At 38.0% G+C, this 19,733-nt stretch overlaps 1 protein-coding gene across 2 annotated transcripts in view; it reads right to left on the reverse strand.

Annotated features, from left to right (window-relative positions):
- banp (BTG3 associated nuclear protein) overlaps window positions 1–19,733 on the reverse strand; it is a 38,700-nt gene that overhangs the window by 2,588 nt on the left and 16,379 nt on the right. For both annotated transcript variants that reach the window (XM_032584682.1, XM_032584692.1), the window contains exons 11-12: window positions 19,667–19,711; window positions 4,801–4,941 (exon numbers count right to left, since the gene is read on the reverse strand). In XM_032584682.1, coding sequence (XP_032440573.1) covers window positions 4,801–4,941; window positions 19,667–19,711 — 186 coding nt within the window. The remainder of the gene's footprint in view (window positions 1–4,800; window positions 4,942–19,666; window positions 19,712–19,733) is intronic.

Below are 19,733 nucleotides of genomic sequence, written 5' to 3' on the forward strand. Positions count from 1 at the left end.
CAAGAGATAACAGGAAGGCTGAACAGAATATAGTGACTTTGCTCTGGTTTGATCATTTAAAGCTTTCAGAATCTTCTGGAAAATGCTGGATATGTTAACTTTTTGGAAATCTCATATTTAAGGTGAACATCGACGTTCTCAGGAATGCACACAAAGTTTAACATTAACCATGCTGATTATGAACATAAGAAGTTCTTTACAGTTTGAAATGAGAACTATTTTCATTCTGTTCTTCCTTAACATATCAACACTAAAGTTGAAAATATTTAAAATATTACTCTGAAATATTTATTTTTTAATGTTTTAGTTCCTTCTTACAGAAAAATTCTGAAAAGCCTAAATTAATATTGTCTGGTGAAAAAAAAGAGCATTGGAACTTTGATTAGTGCGTCTATTTCAGACAGAGTAATGTCTGGTGATCTTGTATTTATTTTTTAAATCAAGGTTCATGACTCAGTCCTAGATGATGACCATGTCGAGTGACTCACTCCTTCCTTGAACTAATGCCAAACGTTTCCTCAAAGACACCTGCAGCATAAAATCCTTCCTCCAGCCCAGCATGTTGTCGCTACACAACAGCTATGACTCGAACCCAGCTGCACCAAAGCAAAACACAAAGTACTGTGACTCAGGACTCCAAAAGTTAATATTTGAAGAACATATGTTATCCTTAGCAATGAAATTATGATTATTGTGTGTGTACTACATATGTTTACAACACCCTCAACATGTGTTAACTGTTTTGTGTGATATGTTTATTACCGCAAGCAATTTAATAGGAAGTGCCTTCATATATTTGCATCTACAGTGACTGGTTGAAAATTGAGTGATGTGAATGTGCTTGGCTGGTGTCAATCTCCAGAAGACAAATACGTGTTTCTAATTAGAAAGAGGGGCTTATTTTTCAGGATTTCAAAACCTTCTTAAAGTTCTCATTCTTCCCGCAGTCAAGCTGATAATAAACCATGAGGCAGAAACTAGCCAGACAAAATCGCTAGATTGCAGAAAAGGCCTTTGGACTGCAGAAAATATCTCTCCGGTAAGCTCCTTTTTCATCTATGTAATGGAAACAATTAAATAAAAAGAAAGGAAAATGCAGAGTCAAAGACATCAGAGTGAGTAATTTTTCAGTGAGTTGAATAAGTGCAATCACATGTCTGGAAACTGATGTGAGCTTGTCTCTTGATTTAACAGTACTCTAAAGAGTGAACTAAGGAACAATGCTAACCTTTCTCTGAACTTTAACCCACAATGAGGATACCGTAAGATACCAAAACCCAGCTGTGAGAACAACATGCCCGGTACCAGGTAGGCAGATCCATCTATTGTTAAAAACATTAAAACATTCAGCTGACTCGTTTACTATTTGTTTATTAAGTCCGTCCAAAGATTAAATCAACTTGCCCAAATGGGTGGATTTTGATAACAATCGTTATAGCTCTGGGTCTAATTCCAGTGAGGTTACATTTTGTTTGGTCAGTGAACACTTTACAATCAAGTGTTGAACATTATCAGACACATGGCCTTACTGAGCCCCATTTGTATCGAAACACACTGATGAATGATCAGTGCATTTCAATTCAGATCTGCACCCAGTCCCACATAAGAAAAATACATTTCTTTTTATGCAAACAAGCTGCTTGATTTGAGAATGTGCCAAACTTCATGAAGCAGAGATGGTGGAACACAGTACATAGTCTGTGATCACTCCACAGAGCCTTGCAAAAGCATTCACACCTTTCATCTTAGTACAACCACAAACTTCTGTGAATTTAATTAGGATTTTGTGTGATAGACCAACATAACATAGTATATAATTGTGAAGTGGAAGAAAAAAAGATCTTCTTTTTTGGAAATCTGAAAAGCATGGTGTTCTTTTCCTTTCAGCCCCTTTTGAGTCATTCCTTTGCAATTACAGCTGTATGTCATTTGGAGTTTGTCTGTGCTAGCTTTACCAGCCACGGACTGAAGTCTTTGTCCCTTCTTTTTTACAAAGAAGCTCAAGCTCAGTCAAATTTCACGGATAGCATCTGTGGAGATTATTTTTTTTTTTTTAGATTTGCCAAAAATTCTTAAGTAGATTTAGGTCTGGACTTTGGCTGGGCTGTTCCAACGCATGAACTTGCTTTGATCTAAACTATTCTGTTGCAGCTCTGGCTGTACTGTTTAGGTTGTTGTCCTGGTCAAAGGTGAATCTCTGCCCAAATATGAATTATTATATAGCCAGAGCTGCAGGTTTTCTTTTGGGAGTGTCCTGCATTTAGCTCCAACAATCTTTCAACTCTGACCAGCTTCCCTGTCATTACAGCATGTTGCTTCCAACACCATGTTTTATCACAGGAATGGTGTGTTCAGTGAGTTTGGGAGCGTCAATCATTTGCAAAATAAAGCTTGTCACTAAAAAAGTTCAATTTTGGTCTCATTTGATCAAACTACCTTCTTCCATGTTTGCAGCCCACCATGGGGCTTAAGGCACACAGCCAGAAAAACTTTTTAATTTGGCTTTCAATGACAATGATCATCTTCTTAACACACCTAAATAGAGGACAGATTTGCACAGCTAATAATTGTCTGATTCAAAAAGTCTCCAAACTGAGCTGTGGCCTTCTCCACTTCCTAAAGATCTTCCAATGAGCTCTTGGTCGATTGTCCGATTGGTTTGCCCAGCCTGTCAGTATAGTTCTGAGATTAGCCATTTGTACCCTAAGAGTCATTTTTACAATTTGTTCTCGATTGCTGAGTGTTGCTAGAAAAATCATCAAAGAGTCAACCACAACTCATGTGTGTTCACGCGCCCCCCCCCCCCCCGGATTCCCATATGAATGCCCACAATAGACAGGAAAAGACCGTAATGGAGACGCTCACAACTGGGGTAGAACTTAACCGCACATTAACTGGTTAGAGTGCGACTTGCCAGTGGAGAAATGCCTTAATGGTCTCTAACAAAGCTCTGAGGCATTCATAGAACAACTAAATTTATACTGTGGTTTAAAATGCATTACACACTGCTGGACTTTATGTCTTAATTGGGTGACTTCTTAAGGCAATCCTTTCCTCCCACATTTATTATGTGGCAGTCACTTAAAGGAATCTAAATGATTGTTAAATAAAAACAAAAATTAAAAGAGTGCTATTCCTTCTAATTCACAGTATTGCACCACCTTGTGTTGGTTTATCACATAAAAATCTAATAAAAGTAAATTGAAGTTTGTGGTTGCAATGTGACAAAATAGGAAAGGGCTCAAGGAGCCTAAATATTTTTGATGAGAAGGACACTTAAAGGATATCAGTAATCTACTCCCAAAAGACACAATCAATTCATCTATCTCCCACTCACAAAATCATGGAACAAATTACCTAGCCAACTCTGGACAACAGAAGGACAACAAAAGGGGCTCATATGAACTGGGCGAGGTCCTACATGGGAAATTCCTAATTTGCAAGCATGGCTGGACAACACATTTGGAGTCTGTAGCCTATTTCTTAAAAGAAGGTAAATATTATCTGGGAATGCAAGGAGATTCTTATCAGTACCAAAAAGGCCTTTTCAAACAATCATAAATCATCTACAGTTTTTCTTTTGCTTATGTAATGACAAGGCAACAAACAGTTCATTTATTGAAGAACTTGAAGGAAACCATCTGAGCTTACATTTAAAGGGAAAGACACCGCAGCAAGAAGAAAAATGAAACGCAATCCTTGGTATATTTAGGGAAAAGAAAAGAAGAAAGAACAATGGGATTGTGCTGTTGCTTTAAATCTCTTGCAGAGTTTAAATGACCACTTCAAAGGCAAGCCCCCATGCGCCTGAACACTATCCTGATCCAAAATGTGGTTGTTGCTTAATCAGTTCAATCATAGGGGGGATTTTGGGCATTTTACTAATTACTACCCTTTTTCTTGTATCACACCATGAGACTCAGTACTTCTTTAAATTTAATTACTGGTTGTCCAACAGTCTGGAAAAACTACATCAGATGGTGAAATTGCCAACTCTAAACTCTCATGCATCAACAACCTTCAAGGTGTGATTCCTGCAGCTGCTTATATTATAACAATCTAACAGTTGGGAAGAGCTTTAGAGCTTTCTACTCGACTAAAGCTGTGAAGGTTACGCAGAATGTGTGTGCCTAGCGTAGTGACACTTTAAATTATGACTTTTCTGAGTCTTCTTTTGTCAGTCGTTTTGTTAACAATTGCTTCCTGTCAGCATTTTATTGCAACAACCAACACTAGTTTTTGTGATCCACTGTTCTATTGTGGTCTTGGTCTGGGTTAGAAAAGCAACCCTGACAAGCAAATTGTGCATTCATTTGAATTGGGTTTTGGTGAAGTCCCTAACAGAGAGGTGTATTTACCCTTTTCTTGTACGTCTCTAGATTACTTATGTGAACATGATTTATTTTATTTATTTTTTTAATGAGGAACGAACAAAAGTCTTACTAGCTTTAAAAAGTTCCGATATGTTTAAAGGATGAAAGCTGGACTGGTACCATTTTAGTGCTTTACGACCAGCGACTTTTTCACACCCATTAGGGGTGCAATAACATATCACGCCACAAGAGCTCATGATATTTAAACACTGCAATATTTCTGCCTGTCATTGTAACTCTGTTTCACAACCGCTATCAAGTTACTGGCAGTATGCAACTTTGTCTGGTGAAGTAAGTTTAGGTTATGAATGAGCCTCAGATACTGCAATATGTACTTAAAGGTCTACAAACTGCAACGCTTCCCTGCAATAAACAAGCATGTGAAAATGAATGTAAGAGTCTAAAAGAGTTTGATTTGTTGTTTTACCTGCACAGCCGCTGCGTGATCTGAAACAGGAGCTAGCTGCACGTACTGCACTTGGATGTCAGGTGGGAGGGCGGACCCCTCTACTGCCGTGGCTCCTCCATCGGCTGAAGCAACGGCTATCAACTGAGCTCCACGCAGTACCTAGGGCATTCATCAAGGGGCAGAGAGACATAAGGATCAATTACAGTTCACCATACAGGCCCTTTTGTTTCAGCATCAGAAGTCAGTTTATGCTAATACATAGTAACTGCAAATGTAAGACGGGTACTACAGTGGCATCATTTCTATGATCAACTATGGGTGTGACATGATGAAACCTCCCAGTCAAAGATGGCAACAAAGACACATTAGAGAAAGAAGATTTTAGGATGAGGAATACATGCTGTGCACAGAGATGCATAAAGGACACACAATAATTTAATTTGCTGGAATAACAATCCATTTGGGCTGTGGATGTGTGTGTGGGGAAGGGCAAATAAACCAAAAGAACCGTGTCAAAAGATGCTGCTGATCAGAATCAAGATTTGCTGCTTGTTCTTAAAAACAGATTTGCATGGTATGTCCAGTTATCGAAGGATCTACCCAAGGTACGCTGTCACTGTTTTAGTTGGACTTTATTTGTGCACCATACATTTGTCCTGTAACCTGCAGTATTTTACCGTATTTGTAGATTATCAGATGTACAGTGAGACACTTGGAGAAAATGCATTGGTTGTATTTTTCTACAAACATTTCTCTGTGAAGACATGTTAATTTAGATTTAAATATGAAAATGCATAAAAACAATAAGACTGATGCAATTATATCCATTTTGTCCCATTTTCCTTCATTCATAGACACCAGATTATAAGTTTAACTTTATAATCAAGATTGCAGAGGAGAAATTTATTCAATTTAACTAAAGTTTGTATGCTTTAACATGTATTTAGAAAAGAAGAAGTCAAATGACTCTGCAAGAGGGTCTTTATCTCCCCTTGTGTAGAAAACCAGATGCCTGAGTCAAAGTTGTGTAGTTTTGGTGCAATAATTACAGAACAGTGGGTTGTAGCACAGTTTCCTAAAGGCATTTTAGCATCTCTCTGTGTCCTCTGTGTCCTGCTGTCAGCCTTGGCCAGGATTCCTTTGCAAGATATTTTTAATCTCAATGGAATTTTCTTGGTGAAATAAATATTAAGTACAAATACAATAAAAAATTTCTTTCCAGGTCTTTTTTTAGGCCGAATCTAATAGTTAAAAAGAGCTGCATTGAGATCAGCATGGTACTGCTGTTAATTTAAAACACATAAGTTATATGTGACAACAGACACACATATTAACATGCAATCATGCTGTCAACGCAACACACAGAAAGACGGATAGAGAGAAAACTCCAGTCAGCTCGGTCCTGGTGCACAATCACTTTAATTAGCTCGAGGACTGAGAGAACACTGCTAGGCTCTACTGTGGTCCGGAGCCTTGCAACAATAATAGGGATATTTTCTGTTTGAAGTGAAGCCTTCTTGCATGAGCTAAATAAATTGTCTCATTTGTAGTCTTTTAATTTTTAATTTTATGGCCTTAAATTAAACACAAGTCATCTTTAAAAAAATCCCAAGTCTCATAGGTTTCTTGTGCATTTTGTTATGTGGGGTCTCTGTTTGAGGGACTAACCTCGGACATGCTCAGCAGACTATAAAAAGTTAAAGATGAATAAGCAAGCCCACAGAAAAACAGCAAACCTCAACTGCACATTATGTTTGTTGCCCTAATCTCTGAAGTCCCACACTGTTTCGCAGCCCTCTTGTCCAACTGCTGCTTTGAAGTTCTGAAGTGATGACTGGCCTCAAAGATTCGGTTTCGAGTCCACCAGGGTGACGCTTCGCCAGCGTTGCCGCACATTTTGCTGCCTCATCACCAGCCCCAGTCAGCCTGATGGAAGCCATTAGCGTTAGCAGCCCATATGACTCATTGGATCACACCACAAGGACACTTAAAAGAACAGACTGGGTTGGATGCGACTGGGTTAATCTCTGAATGAAGCCGACAGCGATTACATCTGGGTAAAATGAATCGCAGTTTGGTGACCTATAAATCTGAACTATTTGAACCACTACACTGGTGGGTTGGTGTAAACAGTAATCTAACATTTAAGAAATAATTTCACATGTTGAGAAATACTCGCATTTGCTTTCTTGCCAAGAGTTAGAGGAGAGTATCAATCCCTTTTATGTCTGCCAACAGCCGTTTTGCTTTACATTAGCAGAAACAGCTGCGAGCAGACAGTCTCCATTTGCCTCCATGCTTTGACTGTTTTCAACTCAGAAAATATGTATAACTTGTAAAAAGAGATTAATAGTTTTAACAAATTTCCCGGCAATTAAATAAAATCTACTTCAAAAAAATGTGGCTGCAATTATTAAACAGCATTGTGCAAAACCAGCGCAAACAGTGCTCAGTGTGGCAAGTCGCTAGAAGGGTGAGAAACCAGCTGCTCAGGCGTTTGCCATGGCAAACATCCACAGAGAAGCATCGTTAGCTTTGCTCTGTCACACTGTTACATTAGGCAACAAAAGCAAGCTCGTGCCAAGTTCTCATCTCTTTGTAATCCCTCTGTAGGAGTGTTTCTCAGCAGTCCAAATGGTATATCTAAGAGTACAATTACTGGAGTTTGGGGAGGAGGGATGGGTTGAGAGAGGAGGGGATGCGGTTGAGATTTGAGACTGTAAACACTTGTCTCACTCAATTAGAGTCTCATCCTCCTTTTGAGAGCAGTTTGCATTCTCAGCTGTGAGGAGCAACACACAGAGGTTCAGTGAAGCATTTACAGAGTTGGAACGGCGTGTGAGATCTGTGGAGGGATTGCACGGGAACTTTTCGGCTTCACTTCCTGTCCCAGAAACTTTCTCTAAGAGAACAACAAGTCTCTACTGTTGGGTGTGAAGTTGCCAAATTTGGCATTAAAGTCAGACCAAGATGAAAACAACACAAAGACAGACACAAAATATCTGTGATTAAATACTTTTTGGCCTTCTGAATTAAAAATTGCATTGCTATGACTATATGGTTAAACTGAAGCTCATATAAAAAGAGATAATTAGGTGATTCGGTGAGAGCTAATGATAATTGCTTCTTGCTGCTAATAGGATATAATCATCATTTAGCTCATTAGCACTCATGCGACAACAGAAATAATTACAATGTTGAATCAAAAAGAAAAGGTCTAATGAGCCCACAGTGATCTTGCTGGTAGATGAGGTTTCATTAACAACAAAATGATTAATAGTGAAAAAAATGCACTAAACAACAGGGTAGCAAATGCTACGAGTAGCCTCTCTTTCAGCATAAAAGTTACTTGAGACTGCAGAAGTAGAGAAGCGACTGAACCTACTCAATCCGGTATCCAACCTGATAACGTTTTTCCTTGACTGGGTGTCAGGTTGAGGTCAGCGATCTGGATGCTGTGGTCTTTTGTTGGTGGAGTTTGGGGTGTGGCTGATTTTACTCAGAGTTTAAGTTACTGGTCAAAAAAAAAATTAATGTCTTAAATTGTGCCTCGCACATGTAATTGACTTTAACTGACAGATAAACAAAAAGTAAGGCATTATTCTGAAGAAGCAGGAAAACATTGAATGGTTTTCAAAATGGTTAACAACTGAAAAATTGCGGTGACTTGTGATCAGATCATTTATTTTGACATCTTTGGTGATGAGCTCCAATTGTATGATCTTTGAAAGCCTCCCTGTCATCACTCTAATCTTTAGCTATTTTATTGGATTCTGTATTAGATTTAAGTTTAAGCTCTGACTGGACCACCGTTACAAGAAGCATGCTGACATCATTAAAAGATTACTTTAACCTAAATCTGCTCTGCCAGAGCATCTTGGAAATCCTGACCATTTGCTTAACATTTTATTAAGGCTGAGATTTACTTTCATTGTGACTTAATACCTTAGACCTCAGGCAATGGACTCAGTTTGTGAAAATAAATAGATCTGTCAGCAGATTTTAAATGCTTTGCTGCTGCCCTTCCCAATTAGAGATCAGTTGGTTGGTAATCATTGTTCTGCGAGGCTTAAACGCAGATCAGATTAGCTGGAGTAAATGGAAAATAAACCGCAACAACGGAGAAAGGAGCTCTGAAAAATTAACATTTAAAATTCTCTGGAGGCATTGTCAGGAGACATAAAGAGGGAGAAAACGAAACTTTTACTTATGCTGTAATGCTTTTAATAAGTCCCACAGAAAAGTAGTTAAATACAGCAATACTAATCCAAGGGCAAAAACAAACAAATTAAAAAGAAAAAACTCAGTACAAAAATCAAAGGTACAGATAACCAGCATGACTCAATGTGGCTGTCTTTAAGGCCTAAAGTACAATTGTCTTCTTTCACTTGATGTAACCATCATAACCATAAATAAGAGCTTTTAGAGGACTAAATCATTAGTAAGACTTAATACTCCTTTAAACTCAGCTGTTCAACAACTAAATCCCCTCCTTTTAATTGAGCATGTGTGAATCTGTGGGAGCTCATCCCTTTTTTAAACGTGCTCTGAAACCTGACTCCATACAGATAGGAAAAAAATAAAAAATACTCTCAGAGGTCAAACCACACAAATGTGGTTCCAGAGAAATACCACCTCTTCTTTTAGATCTTGGAAATACTAAACCAAGACAGGAAAAAAAAGGAAAAAAAAACAAAAACTTTTGGAGTTTGTGGTGCTTGAAACTTCCTCCCCATTTAGCAGCAGTCAACAACATCTGCAAAGCCTGGGCAGATGTTAAAGCAGAAACACCAGCCCTGGCTGGGTAGGCTATATCTAACTGGAAAGGGAGAGCGAGACTAAGGCTTGGCTGAAACTTGGTTGTGAAAACACACATTTATACCACCAATCGTCCAACAGCTTGTTTTGTGTGGGCTTGGAAAATAAAAAGAATGCCTTAAATATATCTCACAGCAGTCATTAAATTTCTTGGTTGATTGTTTTTTTTTATTTTGTCTCTTAGGCTGGAGGCTTTATGTGACTGTAGCTGGGCCTCAGCAGAATGATAGAATGGAAAACAATAAGCTCTGTGATAGGAACCAAAATCTGCATAAATTAAAATGCAAGCTGATCTCAATAAATGAGAATATCATCTAAAATGTAATAATGTAATTAAATTTTAAAGTGAACTTTTATGTTCTATAGATGATGCACACCATTTCAGTGTTTACAGAGTGCTATGTCCATGGACATTAATAAAAAGTTTAGTGGAGAGAAAAATGAATTTTGGGTTTGAATTAATTTAAGGCAATAGTTATCCATAATAACTGAGATACATGCTTGCCATGTAAAACACTGTGGGCATGGGACACCAAGTGCTTCACTGGTAGAGCAAGAGCACCTCAACATAGCTGCCCCTGGTTTGATTCCTGGCCTTGGGCCATTTACTGCATGTCCTCTCCTTTTCTTTCTGACATTCTTCCTGTCAAGCTACAAATTAATAAAGGTCAATGAAACATTTTAAAGAAATAAAAAAAAAAAAACCCTGTTGAATTTTACTTTTTGTATTAAATTACTGAAATAAATTAACTTAGCAATGATATTTTAATTTACAAAGATGTAACTGTATAAAACCAGTAAAAGTTCTTGGAGCTTTTTTCAGAGGGGGAAAAGGCATTAAGGACATTCCTTTACACTTATCTGCAGATAAGACACTGTGGGCACCTGGGCCAACACATAAAATTCCTATCGCCATGTGATTCTGTAGAATGCTTGTTTTATATGAACTTGTGGCTGAAAAACTTCCCATCTTTATCCCAAACACGACTGTTTCTGCACCACAGCTCTACACCTGCAACCAATCAAATCCTCCCTTGTATCCTTTGGTTTGCAACTCCCACCAACAAACTGGGAGTCACAATAAGGACTGACTCTGGGAGATTTTTTATGACCAAACCAGTTTGAACCAATTCCTGATCCAGAGCAGGAATACCAAAGGAGTCTGATGACAACAACAACGGGCCACAGAGAGGGGTCAAACTGACAAAAAAAACAACAAAGTGCCATGAAGACTTTCTCTATTCTCTAGCTCAAATAAAACCCTTTTGTGCCTGATTGGCGAAGGCATTTTTACAATGCTAGTAAATTTTGGGATTTAGGATGTTGACTTTATCATGTTATCATGTTTCCAATTATCCTGTTTTATTCTGTGGAGCCAGAGAAGATGATATACACAGGTTGTAAAATTTAACCAACAAAAAAAAACACCCCTTGTAACAAGTCACTTTATCTCATGTTGATTCAGAAGCTGCAAACGAGTCTTGATGGAGAGAGAAGTTTCTTAAATCAAATATCCCTTTACTGACACCAGTAAACATGAAACAATTTTCTCATGTTTTTCATTCTTTATGACTTTAAACACCCATAAATACAAGTAAAGTGATACTGTGGACAGAAGATGTTCAATGACCTATGACCGACCTGCACTTAAAGCTAACAGGTTGCTCTGGAAGATGACCCCTAAATGTACCCAGCACCAAGAATCCTACTGTTCCAGCTCTGATTTCAGATTTGCAGTGATCTGTCATCATCATCATTAGGTAGATTTTAATTTATCAGTACATCACATCTCTCAGGTAAATTCAGTTTGACTACTGGCAAAACACTTTTAAACTTTATCAAAAGAATGCTTGGGGTTGACTCCCCATTGACATTTATCTTGCTCTCTGTGAAAGATTTCTTAAACAGTCACAATAATAAACGCCAAAGGCTGTGAGTATTATATGCTGCTTAGTTATTCTCTATTTGTTTTTGCAAAGATAATTTTTCAAAACAGAAGTGTAGTTCCAACGCTGGCTTTGGTTCATTCCCAAGTCCATTCCGATATTTCCAAAATTCCCTGATAAAGATGTTTGCAGTGACTTGATGTGACATAAACTCTGTGACCACTTTAGGGTAGGTAAAAGCGGAAATGCAATAAACAGACCTGAAGCAACTTCATGTTGCTATTGTGTCAATGTTGACAAAAATCTCTGTGGAATCTCTCTGATTCAATGCTAAATCAATGCAACAGAGAATTGGGGCAGCTCTGTTTGCAAAAGTGGAGCCAAATGAGTAATAGCAAGGTGTACCTAATAAAACTAATTGTGAAAGAACAAGTTAAATTATATGGGCACTAAATGCACTAAAACTAAAACCATTTTTTTTAAAACCATTTGATTCAAACCTGTCAGCTCTGGCGTGGATGCTGACTCACAGTAAAATCCATCTAAAACATCTGCTCCATCTTACTTGGAGCAAAACCTTCCTTTGCTTTGCCCCAAAAGACAGACAAAAACACAAGTGGGGGTACCCTCTTCTGCACAACTGTGAAATGCTGACTCAAACATATGCATCAACATTCACGTTTAGAGCTTCAAGGAATTCCTCCAATCTTTTGCCCTCTATCTCCAGGGCCTAATGCCACCAGGACACAAAACAGACCACAACTCCTTTGAAACAAAATCTGCCAGTTGGTCCCTAAATTCTCAAGTGTTTATGTACATCCCACTAATACGACAGATTGGTCATAAAACATCTTGTTTGCATCATCTCGTCTCTGTTATTCTCCCAGAGCTCTGTGAATCACAGGCATCATAACAACCACTTCCACACCAGAAACAACACTCAAAAAAAGGGGACAAGTGAGCAACCCAGGCCAGCACATATCACACCACACCATGTTTCTGCAAGGTTAAGCCTACACATTTCTCATCTGCTTTTTGTTTGGAAAGAACAAATCAGAACAAAGTGTAATTTCCATGCCAGACCCTTCTCAGTGGAGCTGTCGTTTCTGGCTGTTGTCACACAAATGCAATAAAGAGCATCCCCATTTGTGTTACAAAATGGTTTGGGAAGAGTTGGGGTCAGACACAATAAAAAGTTATAGTTTTTTACAACCATTTTGTCACTTCTATCTCACGTATTTGGTCTTTCAAAATAATTTGTTCCTTTAATATCCACTCATCATCTCTTAACATAACACTTTTTCTTTTCTTCCGGGTGCTGCTGTGCTTACAAGATCTGGCAGCAAAGCTGGATGGACCAGTGCCGAGCTGGATTCTCTTCTGTGACCCAGTTCCCATACTGACCATGAAGAACATCAATTCGGATGGTGCAACAGATGCGGGGAAACATGTGCTGACCGAAGAAAATGGCAGCAGTTCAACTATGGTGAGGAAGAGAACTGGTGGGACAGTGTCCAGACTTTAGAGAAACATGTCTAAAACCCATAACGAACGGCTGTCAAGTCAGTCACTTGTAAATGATGCGAGTTGATGACAAGATCAGTGAAATTAGAAAAGCCTTTTAGGACTCTCTTGAGATGTGCCGGATTTTCCCAGATAGCCATGATAAAGGGTAATGATATCTGGAGGTGGAACTTCTCCAACACTGCTGGCTTACTCAACATGGGATTTGATGCCTTTCTGAAAGTTTTATTAGATATGTTTAGCTATTTCCTGCTCTCATAAATTAGATTCAGAAGGCCTTTAATGTACATATTTTCTCATCAGTTCTTAAAATCCCAAACTATTGCACGACAGTAGCATTAAAAACTAACAACCAGTCCGTTAGTGAGGTCATTTCTTCATACATTCAGCAGCTCTGACCTTATCCTGGGCACTATTTTTGAAGTATAGTTTTTGTTGTAAAATGTTAATTTCTAGATTGTGGGGAATATTATTGCTCTTAATTTAGAAATGATTTGCTTTAATGATATGACGTGTCCACAAGATCCCTGAACTCCAACAGGGACAAATGCAAGAGGTTTATAGATTGACAAAACACATTTAGCAAATAGAATGGATGACTGTAACATTGAAGCAAGGTGCAGCATCCTCCATCTTTCAAAAAGCCCCCAAAAATTAAATACCCAGAGTTCCTTCCAAAGTTGGTCAACTTGCAAATTAAATAACTTTGAAACTTAGGTTTCAAGAGGGTATTAAGTCTGACAGCTCCAAGCTCATTCAAAGCACTGAAACCGCCTCATCTGGATTTGTGGCAACATGATTATGCACAAGTAATTCTTGGATTTAAGGCATGAAGGTTAATTTCAAGTTTGCCAGATGACAAAACAAGAAAAACTGCTCCGTTTGACTGATAAAAAAAACCTAAACTGCATGTCTGAAAAATCTTAACCTTGCTCACATTGTCTCCAACACACGGTATTGCTATGCCATTTCAACAGCAAGTCAATGAAACCAATATGCTTTAAAGATAAACCAAGCTTTAAGATAAAAACATCCTTAAGGTCATAGGCATCTTTAGACTCAGTTCACCTTTCATTTAAACAGTTGCCTAAAGTTGCCAAGAAAATGCTAATTTTGTTGGACAGAGTAATTGAAGAGATTCCATCTGGAACTGCTGTCAAGTGAACCCAAACACATGGATTATAGAGCTGTGCTTTCGCCAGTACTACTTTTTTTTTTTTTTTCCCATTTTCAATACTTTTCAAAACCAGAATGTACAGTAAGTCTACATACTGTATAAGAACAAAAGAAACTAAGTGAACAAAGATTACTTTGCGGTCAGTTTGTTTGAGTAAGTGAACCAGCAGAAGGCATAATCTCAATCTCCATGTACTAATATTACACCCTGTAACACGACTCAGTATTGCAGCAGGTATTCTATATCAGCTGTTGTCAATTTCTAGCCATTTTTAGGACATAACATGCAAACCAGACGTCTCATCTTTCTTTTCTCTCCCCTAATGTTTTTTTTTTCATCTTTTCACTTCAGCCACTCCTCCTAATCAGTCTTCTTTCATCTTCCAATCTTCCCATTTGGTCTGAATCAGCATGGTAAGATCACAGCACAGACAGAAAAGCTCCAGATAAGATGTTACGAACAGGGGAGAACAGTAAAAGACTAGTTATTTTATATTTTCATGAGTCTGCCTTCTCTTTTCCTCAGACAGATTTTATTATGCAAACTAGAACATTTGGATCCTTGTTGACCAGTTTTGTTTTGACCTTCAGCTGGCAGAGTTGCTCTACTTTTAGGTTGTAACTGTCTCTTTTCATCTGTGTAAAACACCTTAAACTAAACTACAAAACTGTAATTTGTACCCAGGCAGTGGGCCAAGGATACACAGCTTATGTTCTGCTTATTTAATGTGCTCGGTCAAACTGGTTCAGTCTGACTGAGCACAAATGTGTCCAAACAATGGACACATTTGTCCACTGTGTGTACCATGGACAAATTGTACACGCAAAGGTCAGTCTACAGCCCTCTAAGCATTTTAGTTTAGCCTCTTTTATTAAGAGCAAATAAAGTGTTACTCTTTGCACAAAGCTGAACCTTTTATTCTCTCATTAGGGCCCAAATGTATTTGCTTATCTTTATAGGGAAAATGTGCTTCAGATTGTCAATTTGAAAGATATTGTGGAAGGTAAATTCAGTGTTTTTCTTATTTTTTTCCTCAACGTGTTACAAGATTTGCCTAAACATTTTCATAAAAAAGAAAAGGCAGGACAATGAGGACTATATTTTCTTATTTATGGGCTTTATGATTGTCTACTAGCAAAACAAAAGTAATGGTCCAAGACATGCAGCGTTAGCCAGGTAGATAGGTCTTTAAAATAAGGATTGTCAAGGATAGAATAACAAAATAACACAAAACTTTACATTTTTAAAAACAAGAATTAGGTGCACTTATTGAAATAGCATCATGCTGAGTGTATATTTAGCTGACAGACCTATGGGTCACTGAATAAAATAGATGGGACAATAAAGGAGAACTATCTGCAAATTCTTCAACTTCACCTCAAATGAACAGCTAGATTATTTAAACTTGGATAGAATTGGACATTCCAACAGGACAATGACTAACACTCGTCAAAACCGGATTTTAACTTTTGAAATAATCCTGACATGAACCAATTGAAAATGTGTGGCTTATGTGAAAAAGCCAAGTCAGTGCCGGGAAAAACTATTTAAATATTTGAGTAAACTGCGCCATTAGTAATAATAACAGCGGTCAAACACTTTGCCAGAATTGAATCAGAAACTTCTTGAAAACTTGCTGAAGGACATTAATCCAAATATGGTGATTGTGAGTAGATTATAGAAATCTGAATGCAAGTCATAAAAGCATTAACCTAAATGCCAATATACTTGCAAAGTATCTACTACAATTTATTATCAGCATTATGACATGGCAACAGCTTTGAGCAAACTAACACATACTATTAGTAAAATAAACATAATTAGGACATTGTGACTGATTTTGCAAGGACATAAGTATTTAAACAAGCATTTGCCTGCACCTATCCCCAGTGGAGATAAAAGGATTAAACTGACAGAAGTAATTATTAAATTGCTCTCATCATACTGAAGCTCCTAAAGCCAGGGTTGGAGTCATCTTTGTCCTTAAAACATAACACCTAAATCTGACATGTGACATAATATAAAAGATGCTCTAGTTTGGAGACTGCGGCTAAATACACGTTACATGAAATCTGCATAAATTATCTTGATCTGACAGATGAATGTTTGCCAATGTGTATTTTAATACTTAATGTCAGTGGGATAACAACTGAGGATTATCTTTTCAGAGGTCTTTGCAACTTGCAAGACCTCTGAAAGAGCCTATTGTTCAAAACCCCATCTGTAGGAAGCTGTTAAAACTCCAAGCGTCCAGATACGGCAACAAACAATTGTTTAATAGATAACAAATCTGAAAGCAGTCAAGATCCAACCTGTGAATGAAACCATTTGTTGGTTAATATAACCTAGAGTTATTAGAAGTGTCAGGTGGGCTTTAAAAGACAGGTGTGACCGCAGTTACACCACAGGAACTGTTTAATAACGGGGAGGAATAGTCTCAGAGGAAGAAAAAGAACAAGGTTTGGGATGCGATGAACTGCATAGGCAAAGTTACACCAACACAGCCTCAGCACTATTCTACCATATTACAAAAACAGTGAGATCATGCCCAAATGTAAACACACAAATTAAAACATCCAAGGAGGAATAGATCAGAATCATGTCCAATGATTTTGCTTTGTAGAAGATTTTGATGAGCTCTGTTCCAAAACACACCACAACTATCCTGATAAGGGAAAATATTTTATAATTTTGCAGCTTGCAAAAGATCTACTCAGTGTCTTATCTGTTTGAATAAACTCTAAAGCTACTATTATGCTTGCTTAGGCCCAGTGTCCTGTGCATGTCATGATGATCTTTCTGTGTGTAATCAGATTTAAAGTTTGCCCTTAGATTTGCCTGCCCTCTGGTCCATGAGAATATGACAGCAGAGAGGCTTCCATTGTTGTACTCAATCGTTGAAAGAATGGGACGCTGTGATCGGGTTTGCAGAGTCAAATGGGAATGTAGCCAAAACAAACACATATCATGAAAAACAAAAATGGGAGTATTTTATTGGAGAGAGCTCCCAGACACTGCCTTGGGAGTTTTGTGTTTGTGTAGTGTTTTAGTTTGCATACCCTTACAGAGCAAAAGCCTACCCGCTGTAGCCAATTTACATATAAAATGCTTTAACTTGTAAATGCAAGTAGTCATGGCATCATTGCACAGTAAACCTGACAGATATGATGGAAATCTTTTAATGGGTAGTTCATGAACTCTTTTGAGGATTTGGAAATGTGCATCAGGACTCTAAATCTAAACCAAATCTGACTTCAAAACTTGGTTAGGATCCTAAAGAGAGGAAGAGAGCGAGAGAGACACAGGAATGCTGCCATCAGGCTCAGCGAGCGGGTCATTCGAGGACATCAGCTTGCATGTGTGATTGAGTGTGTGAGAGAGGGGGAGCTACAGGATGTGCGGTGACTACCTCAATCAATTGAAAACACACGCGGAGCTAAACAGCCAGTAAAGAATACAAACAACAACAAAATCCCTCATATAAAGCAGATGCATTCACACATCACAAATGTGTCCAGAGCTTATAGCATCTTGAATCTATAAGGAAACATAATCACAGAGATCCTAAAAGGCCAATAAAATGTGGAAATTGTTGGGCAAAAGTTTGCGTTTGTGGGTGGTTTGTAGCTCCTCTCATGCAGAAAGCTTTTATATAGGGAAGTGACCACTAACTTAATCCATGACTCGAGAGAATCTAGTAATTAAACAGGCAATCTTACTTTGATACCTTTATAAAAATACAGTGCTCATGCAGAAGTCATTCATCATTTAAGAGAAAAAAGATGGTATTCAGCTGTTACATAAAACACCTGCTGTGGCAAAGTAACCAAAAACAGCACAGCCAGCAGACGACCAGCGTGAGAAAAGACTTCCTCTCCTAAAGCCCTGTCTCTAGACAAACAGGATCGAATCATGAATGAGAAATTATAGCTGTCTTCACGCATCCATATGTGACCGGCGATGGTTGAGCGCAGGCCAAGTCAGTTCTGAACGACACAAACTTGGACCGTAGAAGAGGGAACAGAGAAACTGCCTTTTGTACAAAAAAAAGAATGGTAAAAACAAAACAGAAGACTAAGGGCGACACAAACACACTGCCAACCATGCAGGTCATTTGAATCTAACTGGTAAATTTATATTCAGACTATAGTCAGACTGAATAGTTATGAGTGGTGGGAAACAAATTACAGACTGGTCATGTTAATTGGCACCCCTGGTTAAGTTGTGGAAAAAGCTTTAAAATAAATTAATGTTTACTGCTGTAGCAAAACACACTGAAAAATGTAGGAAAATCGTCACTTTCTTTTAAGCATGTTTAGTCAACTGGGAAAAAAACTACAGAAAAATGCACACTCAGGAAGAACTGTTTTTTATAAAATCACTAGTGGCACAATTGTTGCTGCCAATATTTTGTATAACCCTCTTTTGCCAACAGCACAGGACGTCAATTTCCCCTATAAACATTTCACAAGGTTGGAGCACCATCAGAGAGTTATATATTCTAAGGCTTTTAGGTCTGGCAACTGAGACAACAATATAAGAGAGTTGATTTTGTGTTGGTGACCCATTTCTGCATTGATGTGGTCATATTCGATTTGGATCAATATGCTGTTGATAGACACAATCACCATGCATTTTTAATTTTCTGAAAGAGACCGCAGGATTTTTACTCAAAATAGAACATCTTAAAACCCTTTAATTACCAATACTTCATGAGGCTAAGAACTCAAACGAGCTTCTATAAGGTTTAATATACTAGCTGTGGGACTAAAGGCCCACAGCATCAAAAATCTACCACCACTCCTAACAGTGGACTTGAATTGCTTTTTCCCATATTTAACCTTTGCTTTACATTAAAACCAATAGTAGTGTTGGTCAGAGTGAGAGCTGAAGTCTCAACTGTGCTTGGCAAACTACAGAAAAGTTTTTTATGGTATTCCATCCTTTTATGGAGAATAGATGAGACAAAAAGTAGCTATCTTTGGTGCAGTTCTTTAGCTGTGATCTTTTTATCCATCTTTTTTACAATGCATCTCACTATTAATGTTGGCAAGATAACACTGGATCAATACCCAGGCTAGCGACTAGTGCCTAAAAGAAAAGGGTCTCTGGGTCACATCATGGACCCAGAGACCCATGACTTTCCAGGAAAGTTAAGTAAGTAGAAGTTCTTGGGAAAATAAATCAACAGCAAATTTTGGAGGCATTGTTCGGTGTGCCGCTAGTAATATTGTTTAGAATGAGTGTTTCTCTGTGCACTGAACTAACTGAATAAATATGCCTTTTGACTTCTTCCAGTGTATAAGGTACTATTCCAGAGTGACGCAACTTCTTTAGCATATTCATCATCTTGATCTGTTTTTAGTTTAACACTTATTGGCCAAGTAAATGGTGGATGCAAGGATTTCTTTAGAGCTAAAGTAAAACAAAGAAGAAACGATGGAATAATTAGTCTTTCATGTCTGGTGTTTACTCTTACCTGTCCGTCCTGGCCGACGTGCACCTGATGAATCTGGAGGTTTCCCTAAAATAAATAAATGAAGCGT

Source organism: Xiphophorus hellerii, chromosome 2 (genome assembly GCF_003331165.1).
Source record: "Xiphophorus hellerii strain 12219 chromosome 2, Xiphophorus_hellerii-4.1, whole genome shotgun sequence".
NCBI lineage: Eukaryota > Metazoa > Chordata > Actinopteri > Cyprinodontiformes > Poeciliidae > Xiphophorus > Xiphophorus hellerii.